The following is a 24,992-nucleotide window of genomic DNA, read 5'->3' as shown; positions in this document are numbered from 1 at the left end:
CATTTTGGGAATTTAAATAGGAAAACAGTTAATAGAGATATTGGTGAAGTTTCAGATTGAGTACATTCTTATGTTAAGAGGGAAAAGGGGTTAATTTTCAGGGCGCCGACTATGTGGTAGGCATACTGTTAGATGTTGGAAATACAAAAGTAAATCGGACAGATCCTCTTGCTTTCAAGGGGAGGATAGATAATGACACAAATAACTGTCACACTATGAACTGGCATTAAGCTGCGGGTTTGCACTACTTCCTGTGACAGCCTACTAAGGTGGAATGGGACAAGAAAGAACCACATAAGGTGCTTTAAATTCAAGAAAAGGAGCTGACTCCTCTAGTTACCATTTCAACTCCATAGTGATACTGGTTTTTGCTGGGAGAGCAGTGGGGAGCAGGCGAGTTATAGCACTTGCCAGACACACATCACACTAAAAAGACAAAAGGAAACAAGGAAATTCTCCTTCAAAACATAGTGGGGGGAAAAAATCCAGATCTTCCCCTAAATAAAGGAAACCTTCTGGTTACAACGTGCGTTGCTAGGGATTTAGTTTTCTCTCCTAAGAGAGTAAAACCACACAGACATATTCAAGCCCTTAGGGTTTTGCGAGCATATTTTATATCCAAGACGTTAGCTGAGCCTGGTGTTAAGTGTGTGACTATAGAGAAAGGGTTAAACGGAAGGGGGTGGCTCAGAGATGGGAAGGCTGGCGAGAAGGCTGGAAAACTTGCAAAAACTCTGAACTTTTAAGCTCCCAAAAAAACACATGTGTGTGTCTGTGAGCGCAGGCAGATCTATTTTGGGGTTTCTTTCTTTTTTTTTTTTTTTTCTTTCTTTTTTTTTTTAATCACAATCTATCGGTCTCTCTTTTGCTGCGCTGCAAACACACTGAACAGCCCCTTCAGGATCGTGGCAAACGCTGCCGCAAAGGCACTGGCAGCTCTATTTATTTATGAGTCGCGTTCAAAGGCGCCCTCTCCCCATTCCTCCGCCGCGACCAACCAGCTCAGAGCCTGGGGCACCTCCCGGGCCCTGGAGCTGGGGGCGGGGGCCCGGGAACCTCCTTCCTTCGGCAAACTTTGTCCGGGCGTGGGAGCGAAGGCGCGAGCCAGGGCGCGCGAGAACGCGCCGCCCGCTGCCGCCTCCGCCTGGCGCTGGCAGCCCGGGCCTCACCTCTCCCCGGCGAGGTGCGGGCGCCCCGCGCGCAGCCAGTGGGCGGTGCCGGGCGGCGCGGGGCGGGGCCTAAGGGGTGGGGGCTCCGCTTGGTATATAAAGCCGACGCCGGCTTAACTTCTGACTTGGGGTTATTTATTTGGAGAGCGCGCGGACGGCGGAGGCTGGCAGCAGCGGTGGTGGCGGCGGTGGCTGCCGCAGACGGTGCTTTAAAAAGGCGGCGGCGGCGGCAGCGGCGAGTGATGGGAGCGACGGGGCTCTCGAGCACAGGCGGGAGCTGCCGAGCTTTCCGGGCACGGCCGGAGTGCTGAAGAGAAAGGGGAGCGTCTGGGGGCTCCAGAGCAGCCGGCTCCAGAGGCGCGGGTCGGGTTTTTGTTTGGCTGCGCTCAGCGCCAGGCAGCCCGAGCGAACAACTCCAGTTACAACAACAACGCACCTTCCCGCAGCCGAGCGAGACTAGGGCTGCTGCGTCCGTCCTATTGTTTAGACACTTGCCTGGAGCTCGGGAGCCAGCAGGGCCACCGAGTCCCTGCTGCCTGTCGCCACTTTCCCTCCCTGCCACTTCCCTCTCTGGAGAAAGAGGAGCGGAAAGCAGCCAAGAGAGGGGAAGGGGCTGCGAGGAGACAGGCTGCTCGGGACTGCGGCCGCCGAGTCAGGTGCAGCACCAGGAGCCGGGCGGCGTCGCGACGTCGGCGGGAAGACTGCCACAGTGGCCGTGGGGGCCAGGATTCAAAGCCTGGGAAAAGTTCCTGCACTTTGAGGAGAGCCCACTTGCGGGCGGCTGTCGGTGGGGCGGCCGAGGGGCTGCGTCCGCCTAGGTGCCTGCTCTGGTTTCGTCCACCTTTGCCATCAGGTGTCTGCTGCGGAGCTGCGGCGTATCCGGGAGACGCGAGGGGCTGACACGCGCGCACACAGGACTGCCATTCAGCCGCCTCCTGGGCTCTCAGAGTAGCTGTTCCCACCGGCTTACTGCCACCTCGTCATTCCCCAGGACGCCCCAGCAGGACCCAAGACGCAGACACCTCCACCTTGGCCTTTGCACTCCTGCCCTGCCTGCCAGCCAGCCCCGATTCAATCCTCGGAGGAGCTCTGGTCCTCAACTTGGCCTCTTGGATTTCCTCTGTCGGGGAGTGACTAGTGGATATTGCTGCCGGCTGCCGCGGCCCCATTGCCCTTTTGTCTTTTCCCCGTGACCTCGGGGAAGGCCCTGGTGCGGATCGTCGCCAAGGACGCCGGGCGGGAAGCGGAATTACCCGAGACATCCTTCCGCGAAGTGCATGTGTGTTTGCAAGCAGCCCTCGCCTGTCGGGAGACGGCGAGGACCTGTCCGGGCTGCAGAAGAGCCGCAGGCTGTCGGGAGGCCGCGCGAGTGAGCCGCGCCGGAGCCCCGCAGCGCCGCCCCGCGCCCTCCAGGCTGTGCCCCCGCCCCGTGCGCCCCCGCGCGCCTTGCCCAGTAGTCCCGCGCGCTCCGCTCCCCGCCCGCTGGGCTCTTGCGCCTTCTAGCTTTGGAGAGCCCACTTTGATCCAGGCCACCATTTCTACTGAGCACCTCTCTTCTGTCTCCTAGCCTCCCCCTGGAATCGGATTTGCAGAGGGGGTCAGTAGAATCGGAGCACTCCCTTTTCCGCCCAACCAGCTCCTGCTGCATCTTTACGCCTTTAGGAGCCCCAGCTCTTTTACCGACAAGTTGACTGAGACAGACGACGCGTGATCTCCTCCTCGGAGCTTTGGGGTCTCCTTGTAGCCTTGGCCTGGCCGATTGATCTTCAGGACCTAAAGTTGCCCGAGGAGCGCCTGCCCTGGTGGAGGAGGGTGGAGGGGAGGTGGGAGGCGCATACCTGTGTCAGCTCTATTGCCGTGAATATTATTATTGTTACTACCATATTATTTTGTGTACATTTATCCGGACACTCTGGGTTCCTAGCCCCGTGCCAGATACTGGGCCTCAGACACAGCGCGATTCGCGCGGAGCAACGAGCTAAAGAGGAACCCCCCGCGCCAGCGAGCGAGGAGGCGGCGGGGGAAGATGCGCGGCGTCGGCTGGCAGACGCTGTCCCTGTCGATGGGGTTAGTGCTGGTGATCCTGAACGAGGTGGCGACGCAGGCGTGCCCAGCACAGTGCTCCTGCTCGGGCAGCACAGTGGATTGTCACGGGCTGGCGCTGCGCAGCGTGCCCAGGAATATCCCCCGCAACACTGAGAGACTGTGAGTATGGGATATTACACCCCCAGACCCTTACACACACTGGGTCACGCATCCCTTTCGTCGAGACTGGAGGGATCAAGCAGCACAGGGACCTGTGCCCGGGTAGCTCTCCTGCACGCGCATCCTGGGCTAGAACTCCCTTGGGAGGGCGAAGGACAGGAGGGCGCTGCACAGGGAGGGGCCGCTGCCCCAGGAGGGGCGGGCCCGCCGGCAGCTGCGCTTGGTCCCTTCTTTCCACTCTAGTCCAGCCACTTGCATCCGAGGGCAGGCGACTTTTCTGGGGCTTGGGCAACCGGGGACGTGGGGACAAATACTCGCCGATGCCCAGGGCAAGGGAGTCGCGACTTTGTTCCCCACACTCTGCAAACGGAGTCACCTTGCGGTTGCCAACACTAGCGGGTCGGTTTCAGGGCCAAATCCCAGCTTTTGTCACCGTGGGGTGGCGCGGAGGGAGATTGGCTGGGGGTACTCAGAAGGGAGAAACCTCCGCTCCCCGGGTTAGTGTCACCCTCCTGGGGACGGAGGGGTGGAGAGAAGGGGTCGTGGGGCGTCTGGTTCCGCCCGGGGGCGCTTCTGCAGGCCTCAGAGGGAAGGATGCCCCAGGACCTAAGCAGCTCGCTGGGTCGCCACACGCCACCCCCGCTACTCTTTCCCCCGCCCCCCCACGTCTCCAGGGAGGAGGCGGTGGCGGCCCGCCCCTAGAGACCTGTCCGGACTGGTGACTGAAGAGGAGGACCTTTTCCCACCGTGTAGGGGAAGTTAGGGGTAGCTCTCTAAGCCTAACCAGCCGAGCGGAGTCCAACTGCTACCGCGACCCCGCGGCCCTCCGCTGCCCCCCTCCGCAGTCCCCCCCCGCCCTTCCTGCTGAGCCCTTGGGCCCCCGTACACCTTTCTGGCAGTTTCTGAGCCCATTCACGTGGCCGCAGTTCTCCTTCCTTCCCTTCTTCGCGCTCTGCTGCCTGCAGACATCCCCGCCTCCCTGTCTCTGCGAATCTCTAATGAAGAAGTAATCGCAGACCGGGTGTTGACGGCCCACGCACTCCTTGTGGGGCACTTCCCGAGTTCAGGGAAGTGGAGCATGGAAGCCAGTCCCTTTGTGAACGCCGAGGCCGCCGCCCCGCGCTGCCTGAGCGCCCTGGGCGCGCTGCACTCGCCCTTGCGCGTGGGCCCGGCGTGCGCTGGGCGAGGGTGGCGGGGCCAAGCGCGCCCCGACTCGACTCCGGCGGCCTCTACGCACCCCCGGGTGTGAGGGTTGCGCGCTGCGGAGGGGACCTGCTAGGACCCAAACCTCTCCACCCGCAGGGCCCGAAGCGCCTCTAGTCGCTCTTCTTATCTCACCCAATTCCCTGGCTCTCAGCTTAAAGGCCATAGTTGAGCCCTTTCCGCCTTTGCTAATGGCTCCCCCACCCCCAGCCTCTCTGGCCTGCTCCCCAACTTCTCCTCTTTCCTTCCAGGGCCCACAGAGCTGGGACAGTTGGGGCCCTACCAAGGGTGTCTTGTCAAAACGGGATCTACCACAGTTGTCTGGGGCGGAGGGGGGGTGGTGGTTCACGTTGTGTCAAATAGCCCATAGAAGACCCCAACAATTGTAGGAACAACTTGGTGGTACTTTGCTCGGCATGGGTAGTGGGTTGGGGTGAAAGCAATGCAGAATTTTGTATTAGCCCTTGTCATTGCGTGCCATTCAAAAACAGTTTAAAGTTTGGGACACTAACATGTCTTACTCAACAAAAAGGGAATGCACTCAGAAAAAAAAAAAATAGTAATTGAGTTTCGGGTCCTTGAAAAAAAAAATATATCCCTATGAGGGATCAATACAGTTTTCAGAAAATAGTTTACTCAGTGTTAGTTTATAGAATTCTATCTTTGAGAAAATACGCACTTTACATACAGATTTCCAACATGATGTTTTCAACTCAGAGGTAAGAGAAAACTTAACTTCCGTGAAGGCGAATATTCAAACCGCAGCAAAGCCTGGTTTTACTTGAAAATGATTGGAACCAGGGCAAGTTTAGATCTTGACCTAAGATGCCAGAAAAGGGGGTGGTGACTTGAAGGAAACGTGGTTTTGAAATCCGAACAAAAATGTCAGGGCCTGAATCTATTTCCATTATTGCCCGGGCTAGTAGTTTTGACTTTACCCTCACAGCGGGGTTCCCTGAGCTGCAAATGAAGAGTTTAGTTTTCATACAAACATAGAATTGTTGGAAGGTAAATGCCTATAAATGCAAGTCTTTGAAGTGCAGTTCTTTTGATAGCAGTCTAACTTTTTTTATTTGCCTTAGGAAGTTTAGTCACCATGCCACCTAAGGATAGAGTTCTGAATTTTACAAAATGTATTCCTGGGTAGTATTAGAAAATTGTTCTTTTTAGCTTCCTGAAAGGAACTTTTTCAGGGTGTGCCTAACCATAATAGTTAAATTAGCAGAATACCTGTGAAATGAACATACACATCCTCATAAAAACAAAAATTGAAAGCACTCCCCTACAGACACAAAAGAGGACTTCTGATAACATAATCACTTCGTGTTCTTGTAGATACCAATAAGCAGGGATTCTGTAAACTTGTTAAGAATCATTTAAAAAAATTTCAAAGATTGCTACTTTCTTCTCTCTTTTACTTTGTAAACTACATTAGTTATTGGAATTGTCTTTCACCTTAAAGTTTTTACTTTTCTTTGTTTAACTAGAAATAAAATAGAACTTTCATTTTCTTGTTTTCTCTTAGGGATTTGAATGGAAATAACATCACACGGATTACCAAGACAGACTTTGCTGGTCTTCGACACCTAAGAGTTCTGTAAGTATGTTCTTTGGTACTTTGAAGAATTTTCTTTTGTTCTTAAGATTGCATGTTTTGTATTGTTACTGGTCTCAGATTGAAAAACTGTCCCAATGACAGAAATATAAAATTTTAAAAGGTCTAGGTTTCCTTTCTCTTTTTTTGGTTTATCATTTTATTACAGCTTTTGATGAAAATGTATGTTTTTATTTTAAGGTTGGATTCTTGCCATTGAAATAAAATAGAAATGACCTCAAATGTTTGCTATACCATACCCTAAGTGCCTTATGCATATAAACGTGTAGAATAATTGCTTTCACAATATGAATAAGTAATGGGAGACATTTGATACACTGTAAGGATTTGAGATTAACTAGAAAAAATTTAAGTAGGTCTGCATTTTATTATTACTAATATAAAAGAGTTTTTTAGCAAACAATACTTAGATGTATTTTCTAACGTTTAAATCAAGCAATCCAACTTTCCTGCAGTTTTTGATGGGAAATGTTTCTCTATAAAAATACACTGGTCATATTTTGAATTGTTTCTTGTATTTTATATCTTTGTGGTTTTTATAATGTTGTTGCAATATGATTACTTCTTTAATTAGTGGGTAAAATTTGTGGTGGGGGAACCATCATTGGAGATTCAATGTAATGTGAAACTGTTTCTACCCACAGATTTGTAAATATTTACATTGCAGTGAACATATACTTTTGACCACTGTGTGTTGGGTGTTAATCTTTTAAAGGACACATTTTGGCCATTATGAAATCTTCCAATTTCTGATATATATCCACAAGTGAATTAAATTATGTGCATGGTGACATGCTGTAATTGATTCTTTCAGTTAAGAACTCACTCCAAAATCAGTTTACCAAAAACAGTTATCAAAACTGCCATGTCATGGGTTACTTCTCAGGATAAGCTGTAGTTGGAGGTTCAGAGTTTTGATCAGTAAGTTTTATGCAAAACTACATTAGTATTTTCTATTGAAGTCTTGTGATGTGGATGCTGTTTGCCCTCTGTTATTTCTTTCAAATCTGTCATCAGTAAAATTTGATATTAAAGCTCAAACCAGAGCACTGCTTAATTTTATAAAAGGAAAGAGGTTACAAGTTTTTAGTTGCTGAACTGAATGAAACTCGCTCAGATGGGGAGTGGTAACATTAAGACCCTATTATACTTTGCATTTCAGTCAGCTTATGGAGAATAAGATTAGCACCATTGAAAGAGGAGCATTCCAGGATCTTAAAGAGCTGGAGAGACTGTAAGTATTTTTAATTCCAAAGTTATGACGACATTAACTGTATTTTTTAAAAAATACTTAAATTTCAAGGGCCATGTCTTCCAATTTCATGTCTTAGTCTTTGAACGTTTTACAGAAACAAGAGGTCTAACAAGTGGCTTGCAGACTAATTTACAATTAAAAATTGTGGAATTTTGCACAAATGGTACTAACTTTTAATAAAGATTAAAAAAAATTACAAACTTCCTTTCCTGAGACATTGATTTCCTTGTGAGTTACCATTGCTTTGGTACTTAGAGAGTACATGTTTTCCTAATGGTCCATCTAGTTTGTTTTATTTGCATTTATAGGAGGAAAGGTAGTGATTTAATGTGCATTTATAGTATATTATGGAAAAGAAAAGTATTCCAGTAGTTATTTTAATTTTCATGCTGTAGCTTTGTGTGTCATTTGTGATGTTTGAGGACATATTTTAAGTTCATAATGATTTAAATTTGGTTTTTGATATTTATCACTTATGGTGAACATTGTTAATAACAGCTATTCACAACTGTATTTCATTATTTTATGATAGCTTTCTAAATATTTCTCCTGGAAAAATAATTCAAAGATTAGTAGAAATAGAAGCAAGAATTGTATTATCAAAGTATTGTCATTTTAGTGTTGATTTTTTTTTCCCCAAGATGATCATATGGACTCCAGATTTTAAAATATATTTTATTTCTTCAGATAACAGAATCTTATAGGTTGATATATACTACTTGAGGGCCGTTATTAATTTATATCTACAGTTTACATCTACAAAGCACAGAATCTTCTGTCTGTAGTAATTAAAATAAATTGTACACTTTGTAGTTTGAAGTATGAATTATATGTCTCATATGTCTTGATAACTCAAGTTTAATAAGTTTGCATTTTAAGGGCAAATAACAGGTCTATTAAAAGTAGCAACAATTTCCATGCCTGTTTTAATAGGCACTTTAGGTAAAAATAAGATTTTATTTAAAATAAAGAAATATGAAGTTCATTTTAGATATAGAACATACTCAGATTCACTGGGCCCAAGGGCAAAAGTTAATTCTGTTTAAATGTAACTAGAAAAAAATGGCTTGTCAACTTCTAAGATATTTGTAAATATATAGGCTCCATTTTTATCACCACAAGTAAAATTAAACCCAGAGGTGTCTATTTTATTGTAAAATTTTGTCCGTAATAAATATTTCAATATAGGGAATATATCTGTGGAATTCAAAATAACTGAAAGTCACTACTGCAAGCTCGTTTCCAGAGAGAAGTAAAAACACGGTAAATACTTGGTTAAGTTCACTACTAAGTTCATAACCTATCTCTTAGTATATAAAAATACTCTGAAAATATACTTTGATCTCTTTCATAAGCTCTTATGAATAGTTAATTCCTAATAAGTATCTTGTAAAGGTGCTTTTAATTCATCTATTTACAAAGTATCAGTATGATTTAAGTATTTGGTAAAATGAAAGGATAATTTAAAAATTATAATTCAAATATAACATTTTTGCATGAATAATTTTTAGTTATCATATGGAAATATATATATGTATATATATATATATATATACACACACGTATGTGTGTGTATATATATATTCTTAAGCAACATCCAGTTGAAGGAATTTCAGTGGCTTTTCATGTAGTCTCTATTTTGGTTTTATTATAGTTTTAAATATTTTTAGAAATGCTAGAACAGACCAAACTTTCTCATGATTTTTCAAGCCACTTCAAGTACGTTTGAACAAATGAATTTCCTAAAGATTATTAACCAGATGGCCTGTTATCTGAAATTTGATGAGAGTTGTAAGTAGGTACTATTTTTTGACTTTTACTTTCCTGAGAATGTCACTTCATCTCAGAACAATTTTCAGTTTTCCTAAGATGCAGTCAGAGGTTTCAGAATGGGAGAAGGATTTGTAATTTTGAATGAAAACTAATATATATGCAGGACTTCTTTAAATCACCCCAGCTGTTGGCCGAAAGCAAATATTTCATATTTGTGAGGAAAAGCTGAGAAAATTCCTTTTGTTTACAACTGCCAAGTCCGTCTGATGGAAGCACATTGTTATCTGACAGCCAATTCATCTCCTTGGGACTCTGGAATTCAAAACTATTTCTTAGGAACACTGTGGATACACTTTTCAAATATTTATTTTTTTTTTAAATACATTAAATAGGGCAGTTTTGTTAAGGAATGCCCTCGAGTTGTCATGAAATAAACTATTAAAAATTTTGTTCAGTATATCATTTAAAAAAATAAAAATTAAAAAAAAGCTAACCAGAAGGTTGGCCTATGGGGATATGTTCTTATTTTAGTAGGTGGTCATCAACACCACAAAAATTTGCCTTTTGCCTCCAAAATTGCAAGAGATAATGCAAGGAAAAGGAAGTGATCAATGAATTAACTTTTAAAATAATTAGATATGCGAGCTTATATGATTTTTTAGCAATTTAGATGTGAATTTTTAAATTCATACTCTAATAAAAAGGTGTATAAATGTAGGCTTATGTTACAGATGCTGTTCATATAATATTTAGAGTAACTTAATTTTTGTTCTTTGTGTGAAGAACACAAAATAAAAATATTAGTTACATTTGAATGTAATTTGTGGTTCTAAGTATTTTTTCATTTTAATATACAATTCCAAAGTGATATTTTCTGAAGATTTCAAAATTGTAAGTTTTTTCTTTTCGTTTTATGTTGATAGATTTTTAGCTTGGTCTAGAGAAAGAAGACAAGTCTGAAAACAGAAGATAAGATCTGTGCCCTTTTAGAAATCCAAATTTAATATGTAAAAAACAGATTAGGCTGTTAGGTTGAATTTAATTTTAGCATAGAATGAGAAAGTCATTATTTGTAAATCAAAGCATTATAGCTACAAAAAGATTAATTTTTGCACTTCAAAGAATCAGTGAAATAAGGGTTATTAGTCACATATCAAGAAATGGATGGATATTAAAAACCTTCCTCCTAAAAGAAAAAAACAAAAAACAAAAAATCTTCCTCCTTCCACACTCCCTTCCCTTCTCCTTCCTCCCTACTTTCTATTGTATGGAAAACAGTATCAGATAATGTGATCACCATTCAGAATGTGGTTATGAATTACTGTAAAAGGAGTATGTCTTAATCACACTTACACGCTGTGACCACATATTACTTCCTGTTTTGACGGTTTCCTACTATACTCCCGGACCTAGTATGTGCAGTGGCAGATTTCCATGCTCTGTGTTCCCAGTAGTACCTGCTTCTCTGAGAATAAAATGAAGCCTTGAGAAATGTACCTCGTGTAGATGTATAGGAGATCTCCCATTTGTTTAATCGAAATGTTCAACTGGGATCTAATTTAGTTAAGTAACTAGTTAATGCAATGGAAATTAAATAGGAAAACAATCTACAAATAAACTACAATAAACAATTGGAACATTTATGACGTATACTCCTTTATCCTTCAGAGAAGATACCTGGATATATCTGCAATAAAGACTCCATGCAAAACTGTTAATTCAAACTAATTCTTGGCTGGTGCATAATGTCTTTGTGGGCTAAAAAAAAAGTCACACTGGGGCCCAGAACATTTGTGCTGGTGTAAAATTCTGTTACTCACTTATACTTTATGGGATTATGCTGCAGTCATTAAAGTTCTATTTTACAGCCTTTTAAGGAGACCCATGCCACTTCAGTTTCCCAGTAGTGAATATCATCAGCGTTTACGGGTTCTGAACACAAAAGCACTGAGTATGAGAAGTTTTGAAATTGTTTAAGGTTGTCAAAAAAATATTAAGACATTAAGTCCTAAATGTGGTGAAACACTTACATGCAAAATGAAATGCTGATATACCTGAATTATGTTAGTGAAAACCAACAGTATACCACAGGAAATCTTGGGTATTAGATTTTACTTTAACTTTATAATCATCTAGTACTTTTTTAAAAATTTAATTTATTTATTTGACAGACAGAGATAACAAGTAGTCAGAAAGGCAGCCAGAGAGAGAGAGGAGGCAGAGAGCCAGATGCGGGGCTGGATCCCAGGACCCTGGGATCATGACCTGAGCCTAAGGCAGAGGCTTTAACCCACTGAGCTACCCAGGCGCCCCAATCATCTTGCACTCTTATGATAAGGGAATTGCAGTAGCGATAAGGGCAGAGATTGAGCTGTTTTTCTTTTCATAACAGTAACAAGGAAGGGTATTCTTTTACAACAAGCATAGTGTTCAGCTCTCCAAGTTTTAGCATCTTCAGATTTGAAATTACATTTTGTCTACTATGTCATTTGATATGCTTTTTTTTGCTTAAAAAAGGAGTCCTAAAGTACTATGATGGAGCCATGTAGGGATTTCTGGAAAAGAATGCTGTCCACTTAGGAATTAACAGGTTTCTATTGAGTCTATATAAAGAGAATACTTATTTTAGTGTAGAAAAGTCTAAATCCTTTTAAATTTGACCAAACACTACACTCCCAGGAGAGGATATCTAAAGGACACATTATTATTATTATTATTATTATTATTATTATTATTATTTTAAGGTGGTGCTCAATTAGTTCTGTGTGCACTCACCATTCATTAGCATGTGACAGCCAGTTTTGAGGAGGAGGAATTACTGTGCTCTAGGAGTTTTGTTGTAGGTTGCTACACATGAGTCCAAGGAGAGAATATTTTGTGGAACAGGTCTGAAGGAAAGCACCACTTATCCCCTGTTCATAAAGGACGTAGAGAATCAGGGCACCTGGGTGGCTCAGTGGGGTAAGCCTCTGCTTTTGGCTCAGGTCATGATCTCAGGGTCCTGGGATCCAGCCCCATCTCTGAATCTCTTCTCAGCAGGGAGCCTACTTCCCCCCCTCTCTCAGCAGGCCTCTCTGCCTACTTGTGATATCTCTCTCTCTCTCTCTCTCTCTCTCTGTGTCAAATAAATAAATCTTAAAAAAAAAAAAAAAAAAAGGATATAGATAATCCCTCTCCTGACTAATCCTACAAGTTTACAGGCAACACATAACACATTCCTTTTCTTAAAGTAAGGGAAACCTAACAGTGCTAATCTCCTTGAAAAATAATTCAAGCTCATCCCAGAAGAATTGTTCTCTGGCTTCTTTATGCTACCAAGTATAAAATCATAGCAGTTATTTTCTTAGGAAATACAATTTGTCTTTCAAGAACATATCAAACTTACTCGCAGAGACTGTGTATATATCCTGCATGAGATAAAAATGCCATAGAAGATCAAGTGTGTATCACTTAATCTGTGATATTTGTTAAAAGTGAATTATTCTCACTTGGTTATAAGAGATCCTGGGCTATTTTAAGTTACATTGACTGACTGATCATTGAAGCCTTTAATGCACATGCGCTATGGAAAGTTTAGCAGGACATTGAGTCCATCTTGAGAGCGTTTCTCAGGCATCGTTTTTTATGGGTCTTGAAGTTGCACAGTGGAGAGAAGGCCTGTTTGCTCTTTGTGGACCATTTTATAAATTCTGAAGCAGCAAGGCTGTTTATTTTTCCCACATCTGTTTTGGGCTCATCCTTTGTGACAGTGTTTGCTGGATGCTGTGTCCTTTATACCTCCTCTGAAATGAGTACTTTAGTTTGCACTGTTACAATGTATTTGTGGAAGCAGTGAATGTCAAATATTTTACATTGAATTCTGTCTTTCATTCCTGTTGGATACCTTTCTGCTTGAATTATGCCTGCTAGACAGAATCTCACAACTTTATGTGGAAGGAGAGACTTTTCTACATGGACTTTCATATGTATTGCTCTTATCTTTTTTTCAAAGCAATTTATGTATGCTGGACTGCTAGCAACATCGGTGAGAATGCTTTCAGAATGACAGTTTGGTAACAATGGAGACGATTTGGTATAAGTGCAATTGGAATATTACTTTACGAGAATATTTATAAAAAAATTATCTGTCGTCTTTGCAGTGTCTGTCTCCTTTGGATGCAGGTGGGTAGTTCTGGAGCCTCCCACTATGTGCAGTCATTCTAGCTTCTGGCAGTGAGCAGGGGATACAGAGAACCTCGACTCTCCTCTGATTAGGCACTTTAAGTTTTATATGCCATTGCCTCCCGTTCTGTAGAATGTAGCAAACACTCATTGGTTGAACTGTTGTTTATGTTTTCTAAACAGACACAAACTCCTATACCCCCTTTTAAAAATCAGAAACATTAAGTAAGAGTGACATCAGAAAACTCTTGCTTTGAATTAATAATAATTGTACCTCCAATAAACCCCATTGTCTATTATACTGCTATTGTACAAAACTACAAAACCTTTAGTTTCAATTCCACTATGAGCTATTGATCAGACTGCTTGATCTTTCCAAACCTGTTTCCTCATCTTTGGAACAGAGTATGACAGTTTGGTAACAATGGGGATGATTTGGCATAAATGCAATTGGAATATTACTTTATGAGAATATTTATAAAAAAATTATCTGTCATCTTAGCAATCCATGGTTTCTGTGAGATAATGTACATATAGTTTCACAAAATACTTGTCACATGGTTGGCATTTAAAGAACTATTATTATGCATTTCAACATCTCTCCTATTTTTCAAAAGCTCAGTTTAGGCATTATTATATCTTCTTGAGCTAATAAAATGTGTACATAATAAATTTTACTTTCGTACATCCATACTATATTGTTTTCATTCGGATTTTCTTATTGTGGCATATGGCAATAGAAAAGATGTGAAGAATGTACAAAAATTCTTCAAAGTTTTGTTTCAGAGTATTTCTCATAATTGCTCTGAAGATGTAGAGAAAGGCCAAGAAGTAAGGGGAGTGAAGAGGAAACTAATTACTAATACGTTTGATTTTACTAATAAGTTCGATTTATCCATCTAAATAATACATACCTGTTAGAATCTCTGCCTTAAACATGTTAGAATAAAAACATTTTAAAAAACAAGTAGAAGTTTTGCCTGAAAAGAAGACATTTTTGTATGACATATAGGAGATTGTACATGATAAACTCATGAAGGTGGCACTTAAGTGAACACTTACTACAGACTGAGCACATGGCTAAAATCCTTTACATTCACAACAACAGGAACAATTGTTTCCGTATTATATTTTGAATTGGGATAAAGGCTGCACATATTCTGTGAATTAAGGTAAAGTTGAAAAAATAAGAGACTGTCTCTTCTACCAATGGACAAGCCATAGGAGCTGCTGACAGATCATTTGAAGTAATGCTTGTCCATAATGCTAAGGCTGCCTTTCAAATTGAGGTTGTTAAGAACCAGTGTTTCAGAGGACAGTGGTGTTTTGTGTGACCCAGAAAGCTTCTTCACCCCACTGAAGGTCACACTCAAAGAGCTGTAGCACAGAGGAAACAGTTATCAGGATCTCTATCATCTTTGCCTTAAGAAAACATGCTTTTGAGACACACTTTACACCCCTTTCTGAAGTCTTGAATTACCACCCAGAGGATCTCGGTTAGCCCTGATATCTTGTGGGCAGATTCCTTCTAGCTAGTGATGGCTTGAGGGCTGCGTGTGACTCTGTCTTTCCTTCGACACAGTTGAGTGTCCTTGCTCTGGACAGTAGGTAACTGACCCACCTCGTCACCTTACTGGAACCAGTTTAGTCTGGCTCCTAGAAATCCTCCCCAGAGATACGTTTAGTTCACTACGTGCAGTTTTCTGTTTGGGGACCATCAGATTTCGCTTCTTTAACTCATTTATGTGAGGATTGTTACAGCACTATCCTCTTCAAACTACTCGGAAGTATTCTCTGTCATTCGAAGGTGCTAGCAAGGTTGCTTATTCTTCAGCCTTGTTTAGAAATTATTATGCACCTTAGTGGTCTTGAAAGTAATTCTGGATTAAAAAAAAAAAATTCTCTTGAAGAATTTAATTTCTGGTCATTTTACAAGAAATCCCTGCTTTAAAATGTTTCCTTCATTGAATATTTTGGGAGAGTTTTGACTTTTAATATTTGTATTTCCATTTATTCTTAGCACTGATGGAAGAAAGAACAGGAATCCCAAGTGTACTGATATTTTCTTATAGGGAAAAATCTTTGTACTGTTTTTCCATGTATATTATCATATCACTTACTACCTGCCCTTCTAGTATGCTACCCTGTCTTATGCTCCTGTTTGGTTTAGAAAATGTTAAGATCATTCACAATAATTTTTATGCAACAATGATAAACTACTTGAATTCAGAGAAAACTGTTTTATACATATTTTCATTTTTCTCTCAAACTTCAGGCATTTTTTAAATGGATCTTTAAAACTGTGAGCTAAATATCACGTTCATTTAAAAATGTTTTATTTTCAAGTGTTTTATTAAATATTAAAGAATTAGAATTAGAATTAAATTTTAAAGAAATAGACTCCATAAAGCTATGTTTTTCCCAAGGAGAGATTGATGAGAGGTAGAATTTCAATATTATGTTATTTTGAGTTAATGTTTAGAAATGTTTAGCCTTGTGTCTCTTTTATAGAAGTGGTTCAGATGGTATGTTCTCGAATCACCCTCCCTGAGTTCAGGATTTAGCTCTACTTTCTATGAGCTGTGTACCACTCTCTGGTTGGCAGTAACAACAGTACCTACTGTTGGGGTTGGTTCTGAAGAATGAAAGAGGTAATTCATGCAAACCTCTCAGAACAGTCATCATCACGTAGTAAGCTTAGTGTACGTTGGCTGTTTGTCTTAGAGTGAATTAAGATTGGCTGGGAATATGAAAGGAATAATTAAGAAGACACTGCTTGTACCCAGTCTGAACTGTCTACTTTCCCAGGATCTCTGAATTTGTTGAAACATACTGCATTCCTTCCAACTTCTAGATAATGTTGAGGATAGCAGACAGAGGGAGGTTGATGGGAGGGAGAGGGAGTAATTGTTGTATAGGGAATGTGAAAGCAAGTTTGGTGGCGGGGCTTTGGTTAGCCTGAGAGTGGCATAAAAACTAAGGCAGGAACCTCAGAAAGCAACCCAGAGGAAAGCTGGCTGAATATCAAATGCATATGGTAGCGTTTTGCTGAAATATATCAAAATGCAAAAAGAGAAGTATGTTCTCATTTAGCATTTCCTAAGAACTCACTAAGTGCCAGAGAAGAAGGAAGGGGAGACAAGGATGTGGTCTTTATACTTGAAGAGCTTACAGTGTATGGGGAAACAGTTGAGTATGTGAATAAATACAATACAACGTTTAGGACTCTTATTTATCGAATTCTATGGGGGTACAAGGATGAAGCCAAGGGAGGAACTACCTCAGTGTGGGGGAATTAGGGAAGCTTCACGTAAGATATAAGATAGTACCATTGAAAAAGGAAAGCTCCCCAAACAGCAGAAACTAGGAGCTTGAAGGAGCACACTGGTTGTGGCTGGAGAATCTTGGAGAATATTTGTTAGTCCAGTGGTTTGAATGAGACTATGATAGCCCATGTAGGCCATTTAAAAAATTGAGATTGGCTCTTTGAATAATGGAAGTCTTTACAAGAGTAGTTGCTTCCCTGGAAAAATTCTAGTTGCTGCTATTGTGAATATTTGTGGTTTATTTTTTGAGAGAAAAAAATATAACAAGGTCATAATTAAGTTGCACTTAATCAAAATTGTATAATTAGGTTCTGGAAGTACCATTTTGTCAAAAGTACTTCTTCCTTTCTCCATGCCCAGCAGAGAAAAATAAATGAGTAATAGTTTTTGGTTTCAATTTAAATTTAACCTTATTATATGCTTTATTTATAAAAAATTAGTGTAAGTGGGAAGAAATTCTGCCCTTTCACCACTGATTTTACTATTTTCCCCCTAATTGTCTTGGCATACTTTTTTATGAGTGTGCATTTTATTAAGTGTTGAGAATGTTTCTGTAGATGATCAGCTTCTTTATAATAGGAGTTTATATAACAAAAGTTACGGTTTTCATCGTTGCCTCAAGGCATTTTGGAGTTGGAGTAAGTTCTGGAGTTCACCTGGTGCAATTTCTCATCTAATGCAGGATTTTTTTTTTTAATATCCTTTGCAGGAAAAACAAAACAAAACAAACCGAAACAAACAAAACGCATGGCCTCTGCTTGGAATAAAGAGTTGAGAATTTCCTAAGACAGGGCATTCCATTTTTTCTAATCCTTGGAAATTCTCTAATTCTTAGAAAGAGTCTTCCTTCTCACCTGCTTTCTTAAGAGTTATGATCACTAGTGCCATTTCTGCCGTCTGCAGGTTAAATAAGTATAATTTTGCTTCTACCTCATGACCATTTATGTATGTCAAGATTGATATGCCTTCTTTTCCTGTTCTCCTAACATTGCTACTTAGGACTCCAGTTTCTTCAATGTGACTTTCGTTTTCTGGACGTTATTACTCTCATTTGCAGCTATAGCAACTTGTAAATCATTTAAGTGAACATGTTTTGCATCAGCTTGTCATTATTTAATTCAAATTTGGGAAAAGCCAAGGGGTAGATTTATTTTTACTGAAATGTTAAATTGTCCACTTATAGTGAATGGGATTGGGAGATGAGTACATCAGTGCCAAAACCTACCTACTGTTAAACAAGCATGCCCACTCCAGAAGAACTCAGTTACCTGAAATCACAGTTTAATTGAGTTAGGCTTGCAAACACGTTTTTCCCCTAAATTCTAAATTTAGCTTCATAACATGTAAACATTTAAAAAAGCATTATCTAAACATTCTTAGCCCCCACGATTGGTTATAACCCAGACTTATTTTCAAGTGAGGGGTCAAGAACTGTAGGTTTAGGTTGGAAGTTTGCAGTTTTCCTCTGCTTTTGCCCTTAGGGACAAATCGTGCTGACACTTTCTCACATTTTTTTTTTTTCCCCACAACTAAGCAAAATGCTCACGAAATTGGAATTTCCATTTCCTCACAATGCCTTGGCTGAAAATTTAGGTCATCTGGGACAGCACGTGAATTATTTTAGGACACTGTTTACTGTGGCATTTGAGCTATATGCAGCACTCACCCAACCTATACATCAGAGTCTAAGACATCCTTTTTCATTGTGTATGTTCTGGATGACTGACGTTGCACAGGACGGTGAGGTTAGGGTTTAGGCCCGGGGAATCATCTGAGTAAGCGTCATGGAAATTGGCTTTAAAGAGTCAGGTAACAAAGGGTGTAACCAACTTTTGATTTGCAATGCTCGAATTCTTTTGAATGTCATTTCTTTCTTTTCCGAAATACAGGATGAGGCACGACACAACCAAATCCCAGACTCATTGTTGGGTATTTTCTGTGTAACATACGCCTTGTTTTTGTTTTTCTCCAAAGGCGTTTAAACAGAAATCACCTTCAGCTGTTTCCTGAGTTGCTGTTTCTTGGGACTTCGAAGCTGTACAGACTGTAAGTAGACAGAAATAGTTATTGTCGCTTTGGGTAGTACCTTGTATTTTATTAAATGTATTTTGGATCTGTTTCCTTTGCTTTCCTGGAATCTATTCACCGATAGATTAATGGATTAAAAGTTTGCCTTTTTTTTTCTTCTTTTTCTTGTGGAAATTTATGATTTGTTTTCCAGTGGTTCCAGTTGTTTTATTTGATTAGCATTTAGCGGTTTATGTATGAGTCATTATAATTGTATTCTTCTTTCTCGGTTATGTGATGATGAGATTTACCTTACTTCTTTACGGAAACTTTTGATTAAGTTCTGAAGAGGAAAACTGCCCCTGTACTTCCTCTTCAGAGGAAGTTGGCAGTGTTTTCTTGTAAAGTTAGGGTTCTTAATGTCAGCTTTCTTGACATTGTTTCTATACTGGAGTAGTGTTTATTAGTCTGGAAATATTATTATAAGGTATTTAAAGAGGGTTGTAAATTTACTCTTAAATATTCCCTTTAAAGCCAGAATTCCGAACTCTGAAATAGGAATGACTGTAAAGGTTTCATAACAAATATGTCATAGACTGTTAACAACGGAAGTACTTCTCTGGAAGGCGCATAATGTGAGTTTTAGGCAGAATCAGTTTTTCCTCCCTGGAATGCTTGTTCCCTGACCTAATATGTAATAGTGAAAACACATTTTTGAAAGCTTTTAAAATGAGATTTTCAGCCATATAAGTGATTTTGTGCAGATAAGCTACAAAGTGTTGGAAAAATAAGTAACAATGATTATTGACGTCCGTTGTGACATTGTGACAAAACTCTTGGGATATACAGAATAAACTGCTCAGCAAGTCTTCCACCAGGATGGTGCGGATGTCCCATAGGTTTGTGTTTGTAGGGAAGGTGAGCATATTGCTTTTTTCTGAATTTGGCTTCGTCATAGCCTGTTAATTCAATATTGCTGTTATCAATTCCAGAAGTAGGAGGATTGTCCTCTCAGAGACCTCTCTGTATTGTAGCCAGGATCTCTGTAGAGTCCTGCTGATGCTTTAGCTCACTGTAGAGAGAACTGTCCCAGTAGGCAAATGTGCAGCCAGCTAATGTACCCCATCTAGAGTTTGACCTTCCTGGTACTGTTCCTGTAAGGACAGCCAATGTCACCTGGCAGGATTTCTCCTTGTGTTCCCTACTGCTTAACTGGCTCAATTTAAGTAAATTAAAATTAAAAAAAAAAGGGGGGGGGAGAAGAAGAAGAAGAAGAAGAAGAAAGAAAGAAAGAAACCTGAAGATTGACTTTTAAATAAGAATTCTGTGGGGACTGTTTTGACCAAGGAAATAAGATCTAGGCTATTATAAAAATTACATATATAGATAGATAGATAGATAGATATAGATATAGATACTTATATTTAAATATTTCTGCTTAGTTTCCAAGAAGGGCCACAAAGATGGTTTTAAGAGTCATTCTACTTTCTGCTTTCAGTTTTTGTGATTGAGGGGATTAAAGAATTGATTTCAAGGCTGGTGTACAGTGAGGCATATAAAGCTACTACCTTTTAATAGTGTCCAAATGGAAATTTTCCTTTTTCTATGTAGCTATTGAAAATACAGTTTAAATGAATGGCTGTTATCTACAATTAAAGCATTAAGCTTAAGAGGGGAAAATTAGCTTCTACACTCTCTCTGAGCAACAAGAATTTGTGATTTTTAGTCTAGAAGTACTTGGATTAATTTTCTTAGGAGACTTCAGGTAGTGTGATCCAGTGCAGAATTCTCTATAAGCAAATTATATTCTGTTGAACATTTTTTCCTCTTTGACAATATCACATAGTGAACCAAGGGATTTTCTCTTATATTTTGTTGTGATTGTATAACTTTAGGAAACCATTGTGTGAAAAGAGAACTGGTATCTTCAAGAAGTAAGTTAAAGGAACAGAACCCATAAAACTCTCAGGCAATATTTTCTAGTTAATTAAAAGCACGTTGAAAGTGGGAAAATAGGCAGGCAGATCATGCATTCAGAGTTATGATGTACCTGTTTGGTTCAGATGATTTTCTCTGGGTAGTTTTGGAAGATAAAGTTTTATTTCTTAGGGCTAGTGTTGATATTCCCGAAGTTACAGATTGATGGCTTAATGTTTAGTATTTAACACCTGACATAAGCACTAAATACATGTGGAAATATAGTGATGTAATTTTTTCTGCATCCTCATGTCCAGAATCTTCTTTTGAGTTGTTGAACTGAATTAGATTTAGTGAATTGTTACCAGTGATACTTCTCTTGAGAGGATAAGTTATAAGCACATGTGACCACTTTTTTTTTTTTTAAGATTTTATTTATTTGTCAGAGAGAGAGAGGGAGCGAGAGCTAGCACAAGCAGACAGACAGAATGGCAGGCAGAGACAGAGGGAGAAGCAGGCTCCCTGCCGAGCAAGGAGCCCGATGTGGGACTCGATCCCAGGACGCTGGGATCATGACCTGAGCCGAAGGCAGCTGCTTAACCAACTGAGCCACCCAGGCGTCCCACATGTGACCACTTTTTAATGACCATGATCATTAATTGGGTTAAATGACCACCATTAAATGTCTTTAATAAATAAGAGAACAAAGGCGTATGAGCCTGACTGCCTGGGCAGTGTAATTTCCAAGAGGGAGGATTCAAGTTCAGATTTTCTTCATGAGGTACAGGTGCCTAGTAGTTCATCCGAAACAAGTGTTCTAACAGATGGAAAAATGTGCACAAATCTACAAACAAAAACGCCGTATAAAATGTTCATTGAAAAATGACTCTTTCTTTCACAAGAAGGATAAGTGACAGAACAAAGGATACAGGACTTCTGATAAAAAATAGAGAAAATATGTTGGGATGGGGAAGGTTTTGGCTGGTTTTTGCATATACAAATTAAGCAATCCATAATTGGCCTGCTAGAGAATGTACTAAAGAACAGACACATCTAGAATGCATGAAACAAATTTTTAATTTCTTTTCTCTTTATCAGTAGTTGCCTAATTCTCATTAGTATCTCTATTTCTTTTTCTAACTTATTGAATTAATACTTTTACCCCTATTTAATTCTTTTATTATTAGTTAATGGGGAATTCATACTACTGATGTCTGATTTTTATCATTATTTACTTAGATTAAAGCTAGTCTGATATACAGGACATTATACAGGTTTTCTTCACACTTTTTAACGAATAATCACCGTTTGAGTCTTGGCTGAAAATGAGATGCCAGGTGAAGAAGCACACATGCTTTTTTTGGACTCTAAATGCAATATAAAGGAAAAAGAGGGTATACTGTATATGAATTATGATTCGACACGGTTGGTTGCTGCTAGCGGCCAAATATGCTTTTCCTTTGCTGTCTGCTCCAATTTCTCTTTGGATGGGTTGAGAGAGCACTACATGTTCAGGTCAAGATGTTTGCTCAGAAATAGTAGTACAGTTGCAGCTGTGTTTGTTGGAGCAGGAGACTAGTTTAAATAGCATTACCATTTATCCAGTCCATTAACAGAACTCTGTAAAATAATACCAACTCTGCATAAACTACAGGACAGTGTAATAAAATTACAAGCACTTGTTGACAGATGGAAAGTTTAAGTAGAGGGAAAGTGAAGGGCCATAGGTTGGCGGTTAGAAGAGACAGCACACAGTTTCTGTAACTTACGTAGATGTGCCCTTCTCCGTTATGCTCCTCCTCCAAAACCGACATTGCACTTTTATCATCAATTTAAGAGTGGAGAAAATAATTTGGGGGGACAATCTGGAGCTGATTAACTGAGATTTTAGTTACTTTTGAAATGGGCGATTGTGATTGATTGAAATTCATGAGTGGCAATTATATATATGAGTAGCATAAACAAATCTTCCTGATAAATGTAACCTTAAAGGTGATTTACCAGTGAGTGATTCACACGTTTCAACTTGAGTTTGCAGCTACTAATCCGGACTCATTAGAGAGGAATTTCATTGGTACTACTGTGGTCGAGCATTTGGTTATAAATATTTGTTTTGTGGTTTTCAGTTTATTTCTTTGAGTATCATTCTATTTACCCAGACTTCTAACATAAGCTTAAGTATCCAAGGCATGTAGCAGAAACTCATTTTTCACTTGTATCTACTGAAACAAAACAAAACTAACAAATGAAATTAAATGCATGAGCCCCAATGATCCATTTTCTCTACTTCTTTGAATAAAACCTTTTTTTTTTTTTTTTTTTTTTTTAAAGATTTTATTTATTTTATTTGACAGAGAGAGATCACAAGTAGGCAGAGAGGCAGGCAGAGACAGAGGGGGAAGCAGGCTCCCTGCTGAGCAGAGAGCCCGATGCGGGGCTCGATCCCAGGACTCTGAGATCATGACCTGAGCCGAAGGCAGCGGCTTAATCCACTGAGCCACCCAGGCGCCCCGAATAAGACCTTTTTTATTTCTGGTTCACAAGTGGTGTTTATTATTCCCCAGTGAGCTTTGGAGGCTTTAAATTATCTAACATTATAAATAGTATTTTTAAACTCAAGGACTCTTTTTATGGCCTACTGACTACTTACCTGAGATAAATAGGTTTTGACTGCTTAATCTGATTGGTCTGGTCACAGTTCATTGTCAGATTGGATCTCAGATGCTCAAAATTATTTCTGATAATAATAATCGGCCCCCCTCCTTTTTTTTTTAGAAGAAAAAATTTTGTTTTATTGTAAAAATTCATTTGTGAAGTTTAACAAATATACAGTGAGCGTGTCTTTATTCTCCTTCTTTCTTGTCCCATAGAAGGAGCTTTAGTGTTTTGTTTTGGTTTTTAATAATTACAAAAGTAACATAACCTCATATTAAAAAGGTTTGGATCCAGAAAAATGGAAAAGAGGAAGTGGAAGTTATTCATTATCCCACTATCCAGACACAATCACTAGTAAACTTGTCACTTATTATTAACCTAGTTTTCTTTTTCTATGCTTATGTGTATAAATGCTGACATACATTTATTATGAAAACATGTTTGTTTTGTTTTGTGTTTTTATGTCCCCATGGTCTAGTATTAGGCTTGACCTTTAGAAATCTCTCAGTAAGTGTTTGATATATTGAATTAAATCTCTGCCGGGTTCAGGACAGAGAGCAAACAGTTAACGCTGGGAAGTCATTATGAATAATAGAGAGCCAAATGAAACTTAAAGGGTAACTTGGCTAATTAAATGTTTAGTCCCCTAAACCTTAGAGGGTTTTGGTAGACACCGCAAAATAAAAATAATCTATTTTTCAACTTAAGCAGAATATTCGTTAACTTAATATAATATTACATTTCCATAAAACTATGTAAGTTAGTCTCATAGGATTTGTGTATCGGGGATGAATGCAGAGTACAACGGTGGAGCTCATGTCAAAATTCCTCTTGAATTAATTTCTGCCTGCTCTGATTCAAGTGTGGGCTCCTAGAGGTATCAGGTGCATAGTTTCCTGCTCCGTTTTAGTCTTGGCCTGTTTGGCCCCTGCCACAATAAATCCAACAGTGGTTGTGCGGGAATTGCAGGTTACAGTTGCCACGGTTACCGTTGTCCTGCCGGATCCACATCATTACTCATCTAGGGAGCTGCCATGATAGCTACCGCTGCTCTCCATTGCTGAGGCTGCTGAAGGGGTGGGTGTGCAGAGGAGAAAGTTCTTCAGATGTGCTGTGACTGTGTTACCATTCGGTGTAAGGCTACACTCTCTGTGCTGTTGATACTGATCTTTGCTAAGGGGAACAGATTGACTTTGAAAACCAGGAACCCATAAGTGAGGGAAAACTTAGAGACTCCTTCACTGTCAGTGATTAGAACACCAAGCCTCGTTCTTTGTTCAGTAACTTATTAATGACTTATTATTATTGGTTCCAAGGGGTTCTGTTCTTGCCACTTAAAGAATAGAGATAAGGAGGACTATTTAATTTAAAAAGATTATGGTTTCATGACCAAAGGTTTGTTTTTAGGTAGGTAGACAAAGGACTTGATATACAGAGATTAGCCATTACCACTTGGCATGAAGAAGTGAGACATTAAGTGGGACTCACTTTTGGTTTTGTTTCAAAATCCACATGTGTTCCTATGATTTAGAAGTTATAAATGCAAGGAAGATTAACATCTTACTTGAGATTTTTGCCGGTCCCCATGTTGATAGTTTTATTTGAAAGAGATCACAAGTAGAAGGTTTGTTGCTGAAGAAAGTCAGAAGTTGGTAGGTTTCTGCTGCTGCCCACCCACAAAATATACTCTCTGAGTGTGAAATCTA

General features: G+C 40.2%; 1 protein-coding gene across 2 annotated transcripts in view; it reads left to right on the top strand.

Annotated features, from left to right (window-relative positions):
* The first annotated feature begins 3,185 nt into the window (after positions 1 to 3,185).
* SLIT2 (slit guidance ligand 2) overlaps positions 3,186 to 24,992 on the top strand; it is a 358,593-nt gene continuing 336,786 nt past the window's right edge. For both annotated transcript variants that reach the window (XM_059164789.1, XM_059164780.1), the window contains exons 1-4: positions 3,186 to 3,374; positions 6,103 to 6,174; positions 7,355 to 7,426; positions 18,682 to 18,753. In XM_059164789.1, coding sequence (XP_059020772.1) covers positions 3,196 to 3,374; positions 6,103 to 6,174; positions 7,355 to 7,426; positions 18,682 to 18,753 — 395 coding nt within the window. In that variant the 5' untranslated portion in view covers positions 3,186 to 3,195. The remainder of the gene's footprint in view (positions 3,375 to 6,102; positions 6,175 to 7,354; positions 7,427 to 18,681; positions 18,754 to 24,992) is intronic.

Source organism: Mustela lutreola, chromosome 1 (genome assembly GCF_030435805.1).
Source record: "Mustela lutreola isolate mMusLut2 chromosome 1, mMusLut2.pri, whole genome shotgun sequence".
NCBI lineage: Eukaryota > Metazoa > Chordata > Mammalia > Carnivora > Mustelidae > Mustela > Mustela lutreola.
Note: the sequence above shows the minus strand (reverse complement) of the source record. Positions and strands in the feature narration are given on the sequence as shown.